Source organism: Colletotrichum fioriniae (assembly GCF_027942845.1).
Source record: "Colletotrichum fioriniae strain IMI 355084 chromosome Unknown scaffold_13, whole genome shotgun sequence".
NCBI classification, from domain to species: domain Eukaryota; kingdom Fungi; phylum Ascomycota; class Sordariomycetes; order Glomerellales; family Glomerellaceae; genus Colletotrichum; species Colletotrichum fioriniae.
The window spans coordinates 965594-985182 of record NW_027076849.1 but is presented as its reverse complement, the minus strand read 5'-3'; the positions used below and the strand labels follow the sequence as shown (position 1 = coordinate 985182).

General features: G+C 52.4%; 4 protein-coding genes across 4 annotated transcripts; 2 read left to right on the top strand and 2 right to left on the bottom strand.

Annotated features, from left to right (window-relative positions):
* Nucleotides 1–7057: 7057 nt before the first annotated feature.
* Nucleotides 7058–9410, top strand: CCR4 (Glucose-repressible alcohol dehydrogenase transcriptional effector; the record flags this gene model as incomplete). Its single annotated transcript, XM_053197290.2, has 2 exons — nucleotides 7058–8138; nucleotides 8194–9410. 2 exons carry the CDS (start codon nucleotides 7058–7060, stop codon nucleotides 9408–9410), a joined length of 2298 nt encoding a protein of 765 aa, XP_053045168.2.
* Nucleotides 9411–10965: 1555 nt separating this feature from the next.
* On the top strand, nucleotides 10966–12091 carry N0V96_010009 (uncharacterized protein; the record flags this gene model as incomplete). Its single annotated transcript, XM_053197291.2, has 2 exons — nucleotides 10966–11427; nucleotides 11483–12091. 2 exons carry the CDS (start codon nucleotides 10966–10968, stop codon nucleotides 12089–12091), a joined length of 1071 nt encoding a protein of 356 aa, XP_053045169.2.
* A 527-nt stretch (nucleotides 12092–12618) lies between these two features.
* N0V96_010008 (uncharacterized protein) lies at nucleotides 12619–17007 on the bottom strand (the record flags this gene model as incomplete). Its single annotated transcript, XM_065758813.1, has 4 exons — nucleotides 12619–12675; nucleotides 12736–15395; nucleotides 15859–16011; nucleotides 16068–17007. 4 exons carry the CDS (start codon nucleotides 17005–17007, stop codon nucleotides 12619–12621), a joined length of 3810 nt encoding a protein of 1269 aa, XP_065612580.1.
* A 687-nt stretch (nucleotides 17008–17694) lies between these two features.
* On the bottom strand, nucleotides 17695–18804 carry BNA7_2 (Kynurenine formamidase; the record flags this gene model as incomplete). Its single annotated transcript, XM_065758812.1, has 2 exons — nucleotides 17695–17837; nucleotides 17994–18804. 2 exons carry the CDS (start codon nucleotides 18802–18804, stop codon nucleotides 17695–17697), a joined length of 954 nt encoding a protein of 317 aa, XP_065612579.1.
* Nucleotides 18805–19589: the final 785 nt, after the last annotated feature.

Genomic DNA, 19589 nt, shown 5'->3' with positions numbered 1-19589 from the left:
CGGTGAAGGGACCCAAGGAAGAGCACCAGGAACCAGGCCCCCGGTAGAGCGCAGTCAATCTATCGTATCCGTACGGTTGGCAGAAGACTCCAAGTTGAAGGAGGGCGTGAACCTTGAATTTTCAGGTCAGGTTGGTTTCTGACCGGCGAGGACGTGCGGGCCCTCGGTGACCAGCAAGACGAGAAAAAAAAAAAAAAGGGACGCTGGCCCCTGTTTTTTGACGTTTGGGTGCTTTGTGTCGACTGTTGATCCTCTTGGTAATGGAGTGGACCGGGCCGCGCTGATTTCGGGTAGGTAATGGAGACTGCTGGCTAATTGCTCCTCTTTGTTCGAGTGTGCCCTCGGTCAGGCTGAATTTAGTGGTCACGTATCCGTACTTCCTAGAGTACGCAAATACGGTACTTGGTATGTATCAAAAACGTGGTGGTCGCAGTTTGCGTCACCAGAATATGGCTGCTGCTGCCCGCTTCGCCGAGGATTCGGCGGTTTGGCCCAAATATCTCGACAGTATGCGGCCGGATAGAGGATACCTCGTCCTTTTGGAGGAGCACAGAAAGCAAGCAAGAGTCAAGTGCGACGGAACTTGCCCCGTCCTTCTAGAACCTGGACCAGGTTCTTTCTGAAATCTTGAGACGGCGGGATACCGGCCGCTTGTTCCCCGGTGGGGACGGGACTGGGGTCAGTGGAATGACGGATAACTGACAGGCCCTGGTTGGCTGGCTTGAATTTGCGCTTGAGTTGGATGGGAAATCCGCCGAGCTGAACAAGAGTCGTGTTTGCCTCGCTGTCGCCTTGCCTCAAGGACCAACGCAGTAGCTGGTATTGAAAGAGAGGGCCATGGGCCGCTGCGAGACGGGATAGGACAGTGCTGGTGGAATTAGATCTTGCGCCGCCTCGTTTCCGTCCGTTTGTTGTCAAGCTTCCGGCCGGTCTTTCTTCGCGGTAAATCGAGCAGCGAGTGCCCGTACGGTCAAGGTCCGGGCCCTTGTCTGAGAGACTGTGATGAGCCGGATCCCTTGTTTGGTGTTCCGTCGCTTCGCCCCGTCTCGCCTCGTCTCGGTTCCCGCAGACAAATGGTACCGAGGGGATAGATGGATCAAATTTCACCGCGGCGTCTTGTCGGCGATGGCCTGCGTTGGTTACGTACGTATATCGAATCCTGTCAAATGGCTGCAAGGTCTATTTTGCCGTGACGACTGTCTTGTTTCGTCCCGTTCCGTGCGTGCAAGCTGACTCTGTCAACTTGTGATTTCCGTGGGCACTTGGTGTTGTTTCTAGCTCGCGGTGCCACACCGTGGCCCGTTGCTGATCTGAACCGGTCCGTGGTATGCTTTTTTTTGTCGTGCCACGATGACGGAACAGCGCTATTATAAGACGACAGGCGACTGGTGATAACTGGCTAAGAGTCTAAGTCTCACCAAGGGATCAAAGGGCATGTGGGAGAATCTCGTGCTTGTCGGAGATAATGACGCTCCCCTCGATATGCCTTCTGGGGGAGAGTTCTAGAGCGTGGGGGGACCTTCCCTTCGCAGCCAGCTGGGCGATATGTCTGCAGCAGATTGCCAGATTCCGCAACAGCTGTCAATGGTGCGGTGCAGGCTGTCTGTCGCGTGTGTTGCGTCCTGCCTGTTGGGGTGCAGTGCCGATAGCGTAACGTGGTAGTGGGTGCGGCCTCGTTGCAACTTGTCCCCGTCCCGGTCGGTGGATTCCGCCCAGCACCGGCAACAGAATCCTATGAACCTTCTTTGGCAGAGTAAGTGCCTGGTGAGAAAGATCGGCGGTTCAGAGGGAGAAACCAAGCAACGTGGGTGAATTGTGACGAATGTTTCCGCTGGGTTTCCAGGCAGATTCTCCCTTTTCGGCTTGCAAGCCTCCCGAACATGTACTGGGGGTTTAGTATGAAGGCAGGGCCAGGCGAGTTCAGGTCGATCGGGGCTTCTCCGAGAGTGCAGAATCAAATTCGATGGACGAATACTCGCACAGACGACGAGGTACAGAGGGGTAGGCCACCGGCGTCAAGGCAGAATAATTGACTCAATTGAGTATCCGTACAGAGTCGCAGCCGTTGGGCCGTAGCGCTAATCCGCAGCTTGATGCCTGGTGTAATTGGGATCGCTGTCGTTCATCCGCAAAAGAAGATCAAACGAATTATGGATACCCGGTCGACCGGTAGAGGCAGATCGTCGCCGTGTCTCAATTATCACATGAATGATGAAGACAATATCCAGACTGTCAGACTCCCAGAGCGGTGGGTGACGAAGACTGAGGACGGAAGTCTGCCCGTGTATTCGGAGGCTGTACGAAAAGGGCCAAGCAATTAATTAAATGCCGCGTCTGTTGCTACAGACGGGACGGGATGTCAAAGTCGGAGGATGGTATCTTCAGCGGCGGGTGAGCGATTTCGGCGTCCGAGACAGCATGCAGCGCAGTGCAGAAGCCAGAACCCCAGGACTCGGAGTCTAGGTACGGACGGCTGGGCCTGATTCGTTGGGTGGCCGGCGAGGTGAGGGAATTGCGCACACCGCGACTTTGCCTTTGGCTTGCGTGCGAAGCCGAGAGAGAGGGTTGGTGAATTTGAATTTGCCGTTTCTCTATCGCGAAATGATGAAGAGTTCTGGGATGAGGTGAGGTTGAAATGGCGAAGTTGTTGCTTGGAATCAAATCGAAGCTTGCCGTCCAAAGTGGCAGGAGCGCAGGTAAGGTAAGGTAGGTAAGGTAGGAGGTGGAAAGTGCAGGTCCAGCAGGTCCTTCCTCCGTCAACTCGGAAGCTCCTGCCAGAAATCGCCGTGTTAGTCGCCGGGTGCAAAAGGGCAAGAAGCACCCGTCACGCGGAAGTTGCGACTCACCAGATTACCTAAGACAGGCAATATGATTTCTACCTTAGTATCTGTCTCTGCTTGTTAAATCGATTTGTTCTTTTTCTCGAGACATCAAATCTTCTCGTTTGACGATCCAGCAGCAGTCGCCGGCTGAAAGATGCAAGCCAAACAAAGACCGGAGCCTGGCGTTTGTATGGTGTACTCGTTGAGAGAAGAGCTGACAGGTTATCTATATAATACAACCTAAACCGGACAAACGGCACACGATCCATCCAATCCCTCAAACAGAGAAGCAGACCCAGCAGATCAAATTCCCCCGATACCCGAGAAAAGGAAGCTCGAATTCAAAAGCCCGGAGCAAGCCTGTCAATCGGGGACCTCGATGATTCGTCTCTCCGCCGTGGTCCCGTGGCCATGTCCGATGCCGACATGACATAGAGGGGGGGAGGGGCCCAGAAGTTGCGAACTTGCCCGCACATATTTGCACTTGCAGCTGCATATTGCATATTGCAAGGGCCCTTTCTCTGCTCCCAGCTCCGTACGCGCCCGCCACCAAGTCCCAATTCGGGCCTTGGCCGCCGTTCGGCACTGCAAGTCTGGTTTTGTTGGCAGCTCTTCCATTCCGATTGTTCATGTGCAGGCTTTGCAGCTGCCAATCTTTCAAAGTCTGGAATAGGCCGCCGTTGGCCTCGACCCGGAGCTTTGCCCACCATCTGGGTATTGCGTGCCGCTGGGGACGCGTATGGGCAGAAGTGACAAGTGGGATACCGCTTGAACTGCATGTCTGGCATCATGGCATGTGCCTTGTTGCCATTTTTGTCTCTGAGATGTTGGGATGAACACCAACGAGGTGCTTCAAGAATTCCTACCCTTGATTTATCACCTTCAACCCATGCTGACTGTAGTCTTTTAGCGGTCTTGCCCCGTCCTATCTGTGAACTCTTTCGAATTTGAGAGTGTCGCGATAACTCAGATAAGACCTTGTGGAGTCTGGAGAGGCGTTGAAAGAGGACGAAGGCCAAGATAACGAAACCGACCCGGACCGCACTTGCCCCGCATCCCACCGACCCTTGTCACTGAGTGGCTGGCTAAGAAATTCGACAACACCTGGCATGCACTAGCAAGCCCTCACTGGCCATGTTCGAGACGGTTGACGAGGGCAAGGCACTGAAGGCATCCCCCTCCTAGTTCTCGAGCCTAGGCTTGTCCATGAGTCGCCAGCTGGTCTGAGCCGAGGCTCATTGGTATCAGCTCTCTCGCCACTATGTTCGCGGATTTAGTCTCCGCCTATCGCATTTTGATAATGGAGAATCTCGACTGCCCACCATCGAACATGAACAGGAGACCATGGTGTAGGGCTCGCCGCCGTTGAGATGAACATCTGATTCGTTATTCCCGGCACCCGGCCGTACCCTCCGGGCAGTTGTCCCGACTTTCCGGTTTGCCTTTGCTGCCGTCTCTCGGCGCCATATAAATCTTATAGTTTACCCCGGATTATCGCGGCACGCTGTATGATATGTGACGGCGGTCTGAACCAAAGATACCAGCTCTTTGGATCTTGCTTTTCTAGGGTACCCAATGGGGGAATGATCTATAGTTCCGGCTTGGCCCCGCGGCACAGATGGCAGGCTGAAATCAAGGTTGAAGACGGAATGAGGGCTGGCAAGGTCCTCGCGGGGAAAGCGGCTCGGAATGGCATGTTGGTCGGTTAGAGTTGAGGTGTAATAATGTAATAGAAACGCTGCAAACCTGCTTCTTTCGTTCCTTCCAACCACCTTCAAAGACCAATTCGACGCGTGAGTTTGATACGGCTTTGGTCTCTCCATGTCTTGACTCGGTGCGCGTTGCTAAAGAAGGTCCCATACAAACATCAGCAAGTTTCTATTTATGTCGAATTGAAGCATTATATCGTTCATGCGTTTCTAGGGACTGGAAACTAGGTCACAAAGCATTGAGCAAGAGCAGCCTGAAGTACGCTAGAGAAATTGAAGGACTGAAAGCTATTTGCCACAACATCTCAGGGAGATATGAACAGTAAGGGAGAATTCAGTACAGGAACAGGACGTGTTGACGCCATGTCAAGCTGCAGTGGCTCAACTTCTTACAAGGCTTCAATCCTGGATCCTTACAAATATGATATTGTCGTAGAAGATGAAGCTCATACAGCGACAGTGCTTGATATGTGACTGGGCGCAATGGAAGCAAGAATGTTGTATTCTGTTCCGCAATCTCGAGTACGGGGTTTTGATTTGCCCAAGCTACACGATCACCTCACGGTCTTTTTTTGCTTTCTCATATGGCCATTACCTTAATACTTATATTGTTTACTCTGAACTCATGCATCGAGGCGAGTTAAAACCTGTCATGATAAGGAATCAAAACATAATAAAACGATTTCTGATGTTTTCAAGTGAGGGTTGGTGTCAGGTGAGTTATCCCAAGGGGACAAAACATTTCGTGAAACGGGTGTTCTCTCATAGGCACCTGTCAGAGCAGATCTTGCTCCAGTCAAGACTTCCCGTCGATCGTTAGTTGCATGTCATTTCTCTGGATTGTTGAACATTGCAAGCTGTCGTCGTCACTTCCGCCAAGGTCTCTCCATGGCCCATCTTGGCAAACTTAGCATAATCATGATACCCAAAGTTTGCTATTTGTGCCGACAAGGCAAGTCAAGTAAGTATATCTTGCAACAACGCATTAATACCTACTCCTTAAGACTGAGAAAGAAAAAAGAAAAAAACTCCAGACTCTTTATACAGTCAAAATGCTTCAAGCATTGCCCGGTGAAGGAATACAACTTATCTGGCGGCTCCCAGAGGGATTTGAGTTTTGAAAACACAGCGGCTTTGAATGATTATCTTTTACGACGAATTCGAGGGAGTTCACAAAAAAATTCCATTGGCAAACAGCCTAGTATGGAACCTACCAACATGCCACATCGAGAGTCGCTTTGCACATGTTCCAGTCCCCAACGTGACATATCAGGTTCAATAAACCACTAGATGAACTGGCGACGGGGTGTCACTGAGAGCCATTAGTCACGCACACATCGAAAGTGACTCGGCCCCAGTAGATATTATTTGTTAAGGGCTTTCAAGTTAGTAAGTCTCGTATCTCCTCCATCGCTTTCGTCACAACACACCACAAGTCACACCACCTGAACTCAACGGTGTTGTATCTCACCACTCCCCCTCCACCATACCGTGCGTGCGTGCTTACCGTGCTTACCTAAGTTACCTCAGTATACCTCAGTAGCTTAGTTGCTTAGCTGCTTAGCTAAGGAAGTGTACGTACTGATGACTGAGCGTCACGAGTGTGGTCACGTTTGACTTGAGTGGAGCTCTCCCGTCTCGCTGCTGGTCCGTGCAGCTTTCCTCATCACGTGATAACACTAGAGCTCGCAACCTCGCGGGCCTGGTGCCCAGTGTCTGCTCTATCGTCAAGATCGAGTCAATCCCACCACCACCTGGCTCTATCTTTGGATCATCTGCATCTCCGACCGCATTCTTCAGTCCCAGTATCCATTGGTTGCTCTAGAGATATTGCCAGAAACACGCCGCGCCCGCTCACTACGGTATGTCATCAACCCATTCCCCGCCCTTGAGGGTTACCAGGGGGGGCACTGCTCGAGCCGAGCCTTTGTCGCAACGACGCGGCCCAGCCCCTACTCCGTAATCCGACTCCTGCTCCTGGGCCTTGCTTCAGTTCCATGTCTTACTCTTCCAAGCTCGCTCTGCTGACGAGACACATTCTCATCTAGACCCTCTTCTGCCGCATCCAGCGCGTCTCGACACCATTGACCAGCTTTTTGCCTCCCACGTACGCCCTCCCCATCGGGTGAGCTTGCTCGACTCGCCGTCTAGCTTAATCCCAAACCCCTCCCTTCCTGACAGACAACATCACCAGACCGAGTAAAAATCAACACCACTCTTAACTCTCCACGCACACAAACGACACACATACACGAGTTTCCACCCACCCTCACCTCATCGACGTGGTTCATGGGCGGCCGAGGACAGCACAATACATTGCGGTAATCGGAAGCTCCATTGTCTGAGCCGATACTCGATGCAGCTGGACCCGTACCTCGACTCCCATGCGCAAACGCGAGCTCCCCTGGCTTTCCCTCGTTTCCAATCTCACATAAGCTGTTGCTGCGAACCCATTGCCTCGTTCACCACGCCTGCATCGTAATCGAGGCACCACCACAACCAACCCCACCCGCGAATCTCAGGTAGATGGCCGATGGTACTCGCTATCTGGACCACCCTGTCGGAGATCTCTACCTCAACTCTCTCATACCGAAAGAAACCGCCGCCGACGCCATACTCTTGAACACGTTCCTGCGCCAATTCACTGCCAAAGACTCGAATTCACCTATACCATCCAATCCGATCCCACGGGCCAATCTGCTAGGGATGTTCTCCCAGAATCATCAGCAGGGCCCCAACTCCCGCATCAATGGGGGCCACGGCGGCCGGGGTATCCCAATGCTGTACAACTACCAACAGCAACAACAGCAACACCACCAGACTCACCTCCAGCACCACCAAGCTGCCCAGGCTGAGCATGCTGCGCACAATGGCAATGGAGGTGTAATGGGCCACCACTCGGCCTTCTCCTCTGGCGTCATGGGGAATTCTAGTCCGTATAGCAGCAATGCTATGCAGAACGGGCAAGGAGGAGCCACGCGAGGAGGACAAGCACAACAGATCACCGAACACTGGGCGGAGCAGCTCCGACTCTACGAGGAGTCCAAGCAAGCCCACCGTGCCATGACTGAACAAAACCAGCCGCACTACTACGCCAGACTAAAGGCTTCAGAAAACCGCGGCATTGCCGGGCCTCCACCATCTTCGGGCAAGAACGGCGACGACGATGCGGACGATAGGAGACGACCATACAGCGTAGAGAAGAACAGGGAACGGCAGAACTGGCACAATATGGACCTCAGCGGCCAAGGATTGCGTAACCTCGCACCAGCTCTTTTCCGCTACCAGTTCCTCCACGACCTCTTCATCGCCTCCAACAGGCTTCAGAGTCTCCCTCCCGCGATTGGCCAGCTGCGCCAGCTCCGATACCTCAACATGTCGTTCAACCAGATCAAGATCCTTCCCCCAGAACTCGGCATGTGCACCTACCTCAACCAGCTACTCCTCTTCGACAACCAAATCCAGACACTCCCCTTCGAGCTCGGCTCTCTACACTTGCTGGACGTTCTAGGCATCGAGGGCAACCCCATCGACCCGGATATGAAACAGGAAATCATGGAGAAGGGCACCAAGAGCCTGATCAACCTCCTCAAGGAGCAAGCCCCGAGTATGTTCAATCGGCCACGCCTTGTGCTGTCATCAAAAGCTAACCCTCGTTTCAGTTCCGATGCCACCCAACCCGAGAAAGCTCATTACTGTACAAGAAGATGTTTCGCCTACTTTGGAAAAGGTCAGAGTCTTTTCTTGGAACGTCTTGTGCGACAAGTACGCGACACCGCAAACGTACGGATACACGCCCACGGGCGCATTGAACTGGGAATACCGGAAGGACTGCATTTTCAGCGAATTGAGAGAGAAGGACGCGGATCTGTTGTGCCTGCAGGAGATCTCGACGGAGGCGTTCAAGGAAGAGTTCAGCCCGGAATTGGCACAGATGGATTACAAGGGTGTACACTGGCCCAAGACTCGCGCAAAGACCATGGCGGAGAAGGACGCACAGGGTGTGGATGGTTGCGCTACTTTCTACAAGGCCAGCAAGTGGATTTTGCTCGACAAGCAGGTCATCGAATTCGCCGCCATCGCCATCAATCGGCCGGACATGAAGAATCAACACGACGTCTTCAACCGTGTTATGCCAAAGGACAACATCGCCGTTGTGGTATTCCTCGAAAGCCGAGCTACCGGCGCGCGCATCATCCTAGTCAACGGACATTTGGCCTGGGAGTCTGTGCTGGCGGACGTCAAGTTAATCCAGACGGGTATTCTGATGGAGCAAGTCACAAAGTTCGCCGAGAAGTACGTTCGCTGGCCGGCACTCAAGGACAAGAAGCCCATCGTCTTCTCTGCTACTGGCAAAGACGGGGAGGAGCCACCGCCGCCGGCTAAGGAACCGGGGCCCAGCCAAGAGTACCGTAACAATACTGACATCCCCCTGCTCGTGTGCGGTGATTTCAACTCAACCGGAGACAGCTCGGTCTACGAGCTATTGTCTATGGGACGTGTTCCTCCCAACCACCAAGAGCTGTCATCCTTCCAGTATGGTAGCTTCACGAGGGATGGTATTGAGCATCCCTTCAGCTTGCGGGATGCCTACGCCCATATCAAGAACACTCCCGACGAGATGCCCTTCACCAACTACACGCCTGGCTTCTCAGATGTCATTGATTATCTGTGGTACTCAACGAACACATTGGAAGTGGTGGATCTGCTTGGCCCGCCCGATGCTGAATATCTCAAGCGGATGCCGGCGTTCCCCAACTATCACTTCCCGGCCGACCACATCCAGATTATGGCCGAGTTCGTCATCAAAGCCAGAAAGGATAAGAAGTCGCCGCACCCGGAACCGGATTTTGGATCAGGAAGTGGGCAAGGCCGGTAGACCGGGGCGTCTGACGACTTGTTTCCAGTAGTTTAGTCTTGAAAGGCAGTCGCGCGTTAACGTTCAGGGAAATTCTTTTGCCGGAGTTTAGGATTGCGATGCTTTTCGCGAATCGGAGGAACTGGCGGGGGGATGGTCTTTTGGCGAGGGAGGCGAAAGTTCATGAGATGACAGCAAACACAAAACAACCTAAGAGAAACGGAAGGAAACATGGTGGGAGGGGGCTTTGGGGCGGTTCTTCATCGTCGGAAATGCATCGTCTGGGGCTGTGGGTAAGGCGGGGTGGAATGGGGGGACGGGTGAGGCTTTTGTAGATGGGCGGGTTGTGGCACATATCACGAACCAGCTGCGTTTTCTCTTGCGTTCAAAAACTGCGTCTTTCTGATGCCTTATATGAAGTGATGGAGTACATCTCTGGCGCTGCTGATGAATCTTGAAGAGGAGGTCACATGAGACCACTGGGTGAGATCTTACCATCTTGGCGAGGGCTCATGTTGCATGTCTCCGATCGGATCTGGCCGAATGGCTAGGGACGTCTTGCCGCTTCTGTCATATCGACTGTACAGATTCTTTCGCGTTGCATCTCAAGCTTTTTTCCTCTGTTGATGAAGTTCGCAAGGCGGATGGCATTGACGCATATCACCGAATAAGGTACTCACTCACTCACTCACCCCTGTCCGTGTCACCTGCTTTTTGAACTGTTCGGGGCGTGATGTCTCGATTTCATCCCATCTTCTCAGCTGCGGTGGCCTTATTTTCTTACTTAAAAGTCATCTACACCTCGTGGAACTTGCACAGTTCCCACACGTGCTAGGCTCATACCAACATTTGCTCGTTCTCGCGTCGTCGGGCCGCTGACCCCATATGAGCCACTGATATCGGGGAAAGGGAAAGCTTACAAGGTGTCACAAAGATAAGAGCAAGCTTTAAATACCTAGGTCCTAGACAAGTGAGTGAGGGAGGGAGTGAGTGAGTGACCGAAGCTTGTGGTGTTCCCCCTCATCTCCCCACCTTTCCGGCAAGTCTGGGATCGCTTCTCAAGGGACCTTGGATCTAGCGCTGACGGCTTGGTAGATTGGCTAGCTGTCAAAGGTACAAAGAAATTCGGCATCAGCAGCTCACGAATTGTCCTTTTGTCTTCCGATTGACACAATTGACACGGCTACATCATCATACGGAGACCTCAACTCATTGGCCCTTTAGTGCGAGTCGACTATTGGGATTCAAACGGCACAAGCGGGTAAGATCCGAATGCACGATGCAGGAGACACGTTGGTTTCCCGGGTTCGAGGTTCCCACTCTGGCAGGGAATGTGAAGCCCCAAGTGCTTATATCAGATTTGATGGATTTCGCTGACGACACTCATTTCTCTAGACCGTTTCAGCCGGCTTATTCTCGACGACGATCTATCGGGGACGCGTCTTAATGAGATAAAGCAAGTGCGGCGCCCGGGATTCTGGTTTCTGTGAACTTTCATCACCGATTTTGAGATTCTCATCGCCATCGACTATCCCACCATTGAAGTCTCACGTATCAGATACAAGATAGGACGCAAATGGCCTCCGAGACCTACCTCGTAACAGGCGGCTGCGGCTTCCTGGGCAGCCACATTGTCGAGAAGCTCCTGGCCGCTTACCCGACCGCCCGCATCGCCGTTTTCTCACGCAACCCGACAACAAACACCTTTCCCGGCGTCACGTACCACGCCGGCGACATTGCCTCCCTTAACGACGTCGCCAAAGTCTTTCGGGAGGTGAAGCCGACGGTGGTGTTTCACTGCGCGGGAATGATGACGGTGGGACGCAAAGTCATGACGGACGCGTTCGTGAGGGCGATTAACGTTGACGGGACGAGACATGTGCTGGATGAGGCTAAGAGAGCGGGCGTCAAGGCGTTTGTGACAACGAGCAGTGCTAGTGTGGTGCAGAAGGAGATGTTTAGGGATATTGAGGGGGGCGATGAGAGTTTGCCTATTGCTGAGGAGGGGGATGATACGTTGGCTTATCCCAAGACCAAGGTGAGCCTGGATGCTGTCTCTTTCAAGCGGGCTTCTTTACTGATGAGCTTCATAGGCCGCCTCGGATAAGATGACTCTAGAGTACAACGACCCATCCGGCATGCGAACCTGCACCCTCCGCCCCGCGGCCGTCCACGGCGAACGCGACAACGACATCACCCCTGCCATCCTCCGCAACCTCCGCCTCGGCCGGAACAAGATGCAGATCAGCACCAACAAGAACCTCTTCAGCACAACCTACGTAGGCAACGCCGCGGACGCACACCTCGCCGCGGCAGCCAAGCTCCTCAACGCACCGGACGGCGTCGCGGGCGAAGCCTTCTTCATCACCAACGGCGAGCCGGTCCCCTTTTGGGATTTCAGCAGGGCCGTGTGGCGGGCTGCCGGGGACGAGACGAGGATTGAGGATGTGAGGGTTATTAATATGACGTTTGCGCTGGCGTATGTGTGGGTTTTGGAGTGGGTTTATTGGTTCAAGGGGGAGGTGCCGCCTTTGACGAGGCAGGTTGTTAGGTTTTCGGGGATGAGTAGGTGGTATGTTATTGATAAGGCTAAGGAGAGGTTGGAGTGGAAGCCAGAGGTTAGTCAGGAGGAGGGAATTAGGAGGACTGTTGAGTGGTTTCTTGAGAAGGAGAAGAGGGAGGCGGCGGGGGGAGGGCAGTGAATTTGATGTGTGAGGGCGAAGGTGGTAGTATCTCACGAGCATCTCTGGACACCGTTGTTGTGAAGGATGCATGATAAGCTACCGTGGTCTTGATCTTTAGGGTGGTGGTACTCGGTGTTTCTTTTACTGTTTTCATCAACTTCTATGTCGGATCCCATCACTTTATGCTCCTTTCTGGTAAGGCGCAGCATCGCCAGAGGGTAGTCCACGCCACATGAAGGCCAGAATGATGTTGCATTCACCTCTGTCATGACCATTTGCTCATTACTGTGTTCATCAACGAAGACCGCTGTCAAGACATTGGCTACAAATGAAATTGAAATTGAAAGCTTAAATAGGACACAAGTACTTGAACAATTCCCTCTACCTGAACCTCAACCGCAACCGAAGAGACTCACCGCCCTTGACTCGCCATGCTCTTCTCGGACGCAGTGGCTGACCGTCTCTCACAGCGTCGCTCGGGTTCTGGGCCTGGTAAAGGGTACACAAAGCCTCGGACCCGAGTCACCAAATTACCTTCCGCGTGATCAGCGCTGAATCTGGCGTGGTGGTGGTCTCGCAGGGCTCGTCACGGGTGTCAAGTCCTGAACATTGAACGTTAAAGGTCTGCCTCAATTATCCGTTGAATCCCAACGAAGACTTACTCTGCGTTTGCTCCTGACTCGAGGCACATTGTCCACTTCCTCGTCATCGGAATCCGAGTCTCCATGGTGCTCTCCGTTGCCGACTGGCTGCGTGTTCAGCCAGGTCATGATTTTAAAAGCCGCCTGGCCATCTCCAGTCTCTTGGTAATAGCGATGAAGAAGGGCTCCTGTCTCCCGTGTCCGAGGATGGTACGGACCGAGGTGTTCGGTCTCAACCTCCAAGACCTCCCTCATCAATACAGCCGCTTGAGGTGCAGCGTTAACAGCACTTAACACTGAAGCAAGCTCCTTCTTGTTGTCCAGGGTTTCTTGGCTCTCTTCGCCCGGGTCCTCGCTTTGTCTTTGCAGCAATTTCTCATGGACTTGGATTGCTTGAGGGAACATCCCTAACTTGGCGAGATCCATAGCCAACAGGAGCTGCGTCTGGTGGGTTCTGACATCTCCCTCACCAAATGCGTTTTCTTGATCCCTGAGAAGATTCTGCCGTAGATTGATAGCCTCCAGTATGGAATCCTCTCTGCCTTGGCGTGAGAGGAAAGTTGAAGCGTAACTTCTGATCGAGAATATGGCATCCAGGTCTGCCATAACTTTTGCCTCTTCCAGTCCATCTTCCAGACGACTGTAAGCTTCTTGGATATCGCCTACTCTCCACAAGGCGTCCGCAACGTTACCGACGGATACGAGATAGACGTCAGTCGCAACCGCGTCATTATACACCTTTTCGTTACGTATGGCCAGGACGTCTTGCTGTTCAGAGAGAGCTTCCCCAAACTTGGAAGCAGCAGTGTAGCTGTGACCCAAATTGACTCTTGCTTCGTTGGTTTGAGGATGACCTTCTCCCCGAACTCGCCGCCACGAGGTCACGGCCTCTTCTCTGAGCCTGCACACCTCTTCCTTTTGTTCTTGAGTGTGGGCGAGCAGGCTTTTGGTGTCGACAAATCGGTCGAATGCATGCAAGGTGTCAGGGTGATCGACACCGAGAAGCTCAAGCCTCGCTTTGTGGACTTTCTTCCGCAATGACAACGACTTGAGAAGCTGGCCGTCCCAATCATAACTGTCACCCAGCGCACTTTTTGCTTCAAGAATGCGCAGACGCTCTCCTGCGATGACAGAAACCCTTCCCTGCAGATCCCGCACGGTTTCTTGTCGCAGTTCGAGAGCCCGACGTTGGCCTCCGGATCCGTGGAGGAAGTCTGCCACCAAAAGCCGTGTTCGCACCATCTTGGGATCATCGACGGGCAAGTTATGTGAGCCACACGTAGCAAGGGCCGCCTCTGCCATTGCCAACGCCTCACTTCGCTGCCCGGTTGACCATAGAGAGTCCGCGTGGTTGATTTGAGCAGACCAGAGATAATCGAAGCCTGCTCCCCACTGTTGATAGGCTTGGACAACCCCGGGTTGATACCTCAGTGCTTCTACGTGATGGCCGGCGTGAAAGTAGCAGTCGGCGAACTGTTCATTAACTTGCAGAGTCAATGAATCGGGTACCGATGGGTCCTTGCAGATTTCGATGGCTTCCTTCAGAATATCTCCCGCGTCTCTGAAATGACCTGTTGATGAATATGCGTTTGCAAGTATCAGCATGATCTCTAGGCGTCTCTCAGTCTCAGCGAGTTCCACCCAATTACCCATCAAGCCATTTGAGGTAAAAGATTCAATATGTGGTATCATGGATTTCTGAAGATCAACACCCAAAGGGTTGTGTATCCGTGATGCAGTCGTAGAGACTGGCTCATTGGCCAAGGCAAGTGCTGATAGGCAAGCTGCTTGATAGGCATACTTGTTTCGATTCTCTGTCGAGAGCGACTCCCTGCAATACGTCTGAACGAGCTTGTTCATCGAGTACTTGCTGGAGTACGACGCATCGCAGACGAGCAAACTATAACGGCATAGAGTATTGAACGCTTTGCGGAGACCGGGTGTGCGCCACTGGGCACTTTCGGGATCCAAAAGCGGCACAAGAGGTGCCCAGTGTGACCACCGCGAAGACTTTCCTGGAGAAGCTATCGTCAAGTTGTTCCAAGCCTCTTCGAAAATTTGCTCCGAAATGCTCTCATTGTGGAAGAAGCAAAGCGTACGAAGAAGCTCTATGGCCTCTGGCGTGTTCTCGACAAGGGCCATGGTGACGCCTAATGCGTGTGAAGCGGACTTGCTCTGACCACTCCCTGATGACAAGTCAGGGAGGTCTCCGAGGTTTGTTTGAAACGCTTGCTGGAAGTCGAAGCGGTAGTCCACAAGGCTGTTTGGGTTGTTGGCAATGTAAGAACCAGCCTGCACAATGGCGAGCGGCAGCCCTCCAAGCGTTTCAGAGGCCAAGGTTTCGATCGCCACCCACTCTTCTTCACTAAAGTCCTTTGTGGAATCCAAAAAGTTGTGGATCAGCTCGTTGGCATCCCATGAGTCCATCGGGGAGATGTTTTCGTGAAGATCGCAGGACGAAGCAACCTGTCCATCAATAGTCGTGATGATGATAGTGCCACAGCCTTGACGAGGAAGATAGTCATCCAGATCAGCGGCCACCGAGGGTTCGGCATTGTCGATGAAAAGAATCCAGGGTTCTTCGAGATTGCTCATCCAGAATCTCGTGCGGGAGATTTGTTGAGAGATGTTCTCATCGGAGCTGATGCCCGACGTGTCTATCAATGTTCCGCTGACTCCAGCTACGGCAAGGTAGCTACTGTTCGCCGACTTTCTACTGCTGGCGTCAATGTAGAAGACTGCCCTGAATCTAAAGGTAGTCAATGTTAGCTGAGTTCATATGCTCGATGGAATGAAAGAAGTGTACCTGGATTCATTCTCAACAATTGCTTGCAGACAGGTTTGGCTCTTCCCAACGCCAGTCACACCATGTACAAGAAGTTTCATCGGGGACTGTCTCTCTCTAGCGTCCCACAACACACTGTTTGTCTGAAGGCATCCTGGAAACCTTTTGCGTTTCACAAATTTCGATGCTAGAGCCGGCCTTTCATTGCGAATCTCTGGCCACACAATGTCCGTTGCCCGAGCTCGGGGGCGAGTACCTACTAGGAGTATTTCCACGTGTTAGTCATCGCGTTGGCGTGAATATTAAGAAGATCTGTCACGGAGGAATAGGATGTATGATGTGAGGTGCGTAAAACTCACTACTACTTTGGTGGTCTGAGTCCATCTCAATATCTGACGAAGCAGGACTGGGCGGTAAACCAGGCTTTCTGACAGCTGGCTCTCGCATCCGGGCATGAGTTTTGGAGCTCAAAGATCCCGGCTGCTCGTTGTATCTGGCCTCCTCAGGCGTTCCTATTCCAGTCAATGAGTAGCAATTCCATGAGTTGATAACGCTAGAATTTCCTTACGAATATGAAGATTAGTGTCGGATGGGACAACGCTGATCTCAAGCAATACTTGTTTGGCGTATGCGGCAGCCATTGCAGCCGCGTAAGGCTGCCACTCCTTGTTCTTCTGCTCGTCCCCGTAGTCACATACCCCTCTGATAACACCGACATTAAGACGGCTCATGACTCCTGCTGCCTCCATCTCTAGACCAATTATACTGTATTTGTCTCTCAACACATCTCTCTCCTTGGCATTCTTCATCAATTTGTCACCGGAGCCGATCGGCCCATACCACACTCTGGTTCGCCTGTTGTCTGGCCGTGGTTCCCGAAGAACGGCGGCTCTCTCTCCACTCGAAGTCGTCTCGTTCAGCTGGTCTTGCGATTGACCAGGATCCGTGAAGTTTCCTTTCGAGTGGTCTTTGTGTTGCATGGCTTTAAAGTGTTCCACGAAGCTGTTAATATAACACATGGGATCCGGGATCTTGATCTTTGAGAAAGCAGACGTTACAACGGGATTCGTAGGAAGTTGGCTTCGTCCATCATGAAGGAGCTTGAGTCCCTCGGATGTTTCTTTTCCGAGATGGTAAGCCACAATAGCAGGGACTTCACCTTCGGAGTCTGCAACGAGGACGTCTCCAAGACGGATGTCTCGTTGAAGGCTTGGAAGCCCTGCTGCGACACCAACTAGTAGCGTAAACCAGAGTCTGGGGAATAGAATCTTCAACTGGCCAGCAAGACTGGCGGCTTGCTCTGTACCATATATTTGCCCAGAGGGAAAGCTGGCGATGACAACGTTGTGCCCGCACATGCGACCTGCGATGAGGGGGTAGTCGTGACCTTCTCCCACTGGAAATCTGCCCGTATGGACATCGTCGAGCATGTACATGGCTGCCTGAGCCTCGATCTCAAGCGGGGCAATCCATGCCACCTTGTAGTTGTTGTAATCTAGCTGAGCCATTTTATCACACTCACATGGGAGATGATAATGTGGCTCTTGGGACCGGTCGGGTTATACGAATGAAAAAGAGCCAAAAAAAAAAAAAGAAAGAGAATGATAAGGTGACGAGTTTACATGCGAGATGATACAGACGAGTTGACGGAGACGAAACGACTGATAGTTAAGTACTTAGATATGACTCGAGATGATGGAATGGGACTTGAAGTCTATCGCCGACTTTTCGATTAGTTGCAAAGCCTTTCTGAGCCTTAGTTCTCGATGCGACGTGGAGACACTGCAGCTCAGCCCTTAGGCACGCAGCAGATAATTATGGTAAGGTAGTATGGGTAAAGTTGGCAATTGGTGGAATGGCCAACCGGAGTGTGTACCCGTAACCGCTGTCTCACGTAACCGCCGTGCTGTCCGTCGAAGGTTGCGTTCGCCTCTCCGTCGGAACTACAGCCAATTGTCATCTTCGTGTTGCTCGGCACTGAGCCTATTTCCGAGTTGACTTGCACCAACAGCCGGAGAACCGCCGCCGATCCCATACCGTCGGACGGAATCAAGGCATGGAAACCGGCGTGCCTTCTGCTACTGCATGTCTTCAGCATCCGATCTGCGAGTAAGATGTTTCACAAAGCTGCAAGTCAAAATCGATTGGAAGACAATGCATTGTAAAAGCTCCTGCCGGGGTTTGCCTACATGTATCTACCCGTAGACGCCTTGCGTGCTGAAAACAGAGCGTTCGTCCGATAGGAAGCCGACGTCGTACGGCCGTGTGCCGAGATGCGCCGTGAGAGTAAGACCGATATCAAGGCAGAGTTGGTACCTGTAAGTTTCCATGGAACTAACTATAGTACCAAGCATGAAACACATCTGTTCAAACCGTCTTCTTTTATTGGAAGCTATAGGCGGAGTACCTCATTTACCCGCCTTCAATATGGCTAGAGTTTCCGTGAAAGCCTTGGCCAATTGCACACCCCCACGCCAGATATCGTTATGCGCACCATCAAGCTCGACAAGGTGTGTCTTGCTCTCTACCTGAAGTAGAGAGCCCAGAGTAGCTTCTATCGACTCGACCTGGTCCCAAGGCACAAGCCCGTCATTCCTGCTGTGCGCCAAAACAAAGGCCTCCAAGTCAAGTGCTGCGTACTTCTTGACATCGACCTTGGATGGGCTGGCCTCTACTAGTTGGTCTTCCCTCATGGCGTTGAGTACGAGATAGTCATAATCGGGGTTGGTGATATGGAGTAGAGGCAAGTCGTAAATGCCGCTGATTCCCAAGACGGCCGCGGGCTTGGGCACGGCGGGGTCCTTCAGAGTCTCCAAAGCTGTGAAGAAGGCGATTTGTGCACCGACGGAGTGGCCAGAGACAATGTAGTTGCCGTCGATCGGATAGTGCTTGTTGAGGTCTTTCAGCGCGGCGACCGCGTCGTTGAGATGATCAGGCCATCTGACGTTCTGAAGCTCATTCGTGGGCGTGTTGTTGGGTTGAACACCTGGAAGTGCGGAAAGTCGGTAGTCCAGGGATGCGATTCCTGCGATTTGAGTTGCGAGCACGTCGGAGTTGTTTGCTTCGAGGGAAGCAATGGCGGGAAGGATGTCTGTTGAGTTCTGGGCGAAGTTGCGGTAGAAGCCTCCGTGAATGTACACCAGCCAGTATTTGTCAGTCGCCGCGGTCTCATTAGTCGCGGCCGATGGAATGTAAACGTCGTAGACCTGGCGGACGTTGCGCCCGTATGAGTAGGTTGTTGTCTTTGCCGTAGCCATGCCGGCACCGACTAGCATTGAAGCAGCGGAGGCAGCTGAGAAACGCATTTTGATCACCGTGGTTGCTTTCTCAAAGAGTCTTGCTGACGTTGAGGGAACCTGAGTTAGGTATATATGTCATTGATTCTCGCAATCCCAGCGCGAGGGGCACGTTGCATTCCGTTTTCCTCAACCGGGGTAACTAGACTCGAAGGGTGGGATTCGTTCGCCTAGCTTCTAGGGCGAATAACGGGTGTGAAGACCAGCCTAGCCCAAATATCAACGGATTGTCGGTGACGCAGTTCCACTATCTTTGATGCCAAGGATTGTATCATTTGCCTATCAGCGGCCGAGAAGACTACCCCGGGAATCTTAGCGGATGAGACTTCACTTATCGCGCAGTAGATTCGACACATCCGGCATCCGCTCCGCGTGGGCCGCCGATAATCCCGGATCACTAGTGCTGACAGTGACATGGAGTTGAAAGATTCTTCAATGACGACTTGGGACTAATTCTAAGCGAGAACGTAACATGAAGCTGAGATTCTATGGAAAAATGTTGATAGATTCTGCGATACTAGAGCGGGCGTTGTCTTTCATTCGACTTGACCTCAAGCAGCAGCTTTTCAATTCCCAGAATAATGAATTGAAGCCAAACACGGAGCCCCTACATACGGGGGAGGCATGTGGCAGCCACTCGTCTAAACATACTTTACGCCCAGTGACCTTCCTCATGGATCGATATTGACATGTAAACTTTCATATTCAAGTAAGTGGAGATTGAACGCTGTTGAGTTTATCGCAACCAATGAATTCTTGATATTCAATTCGTAGAGGCCTGACCTACTAAGGCC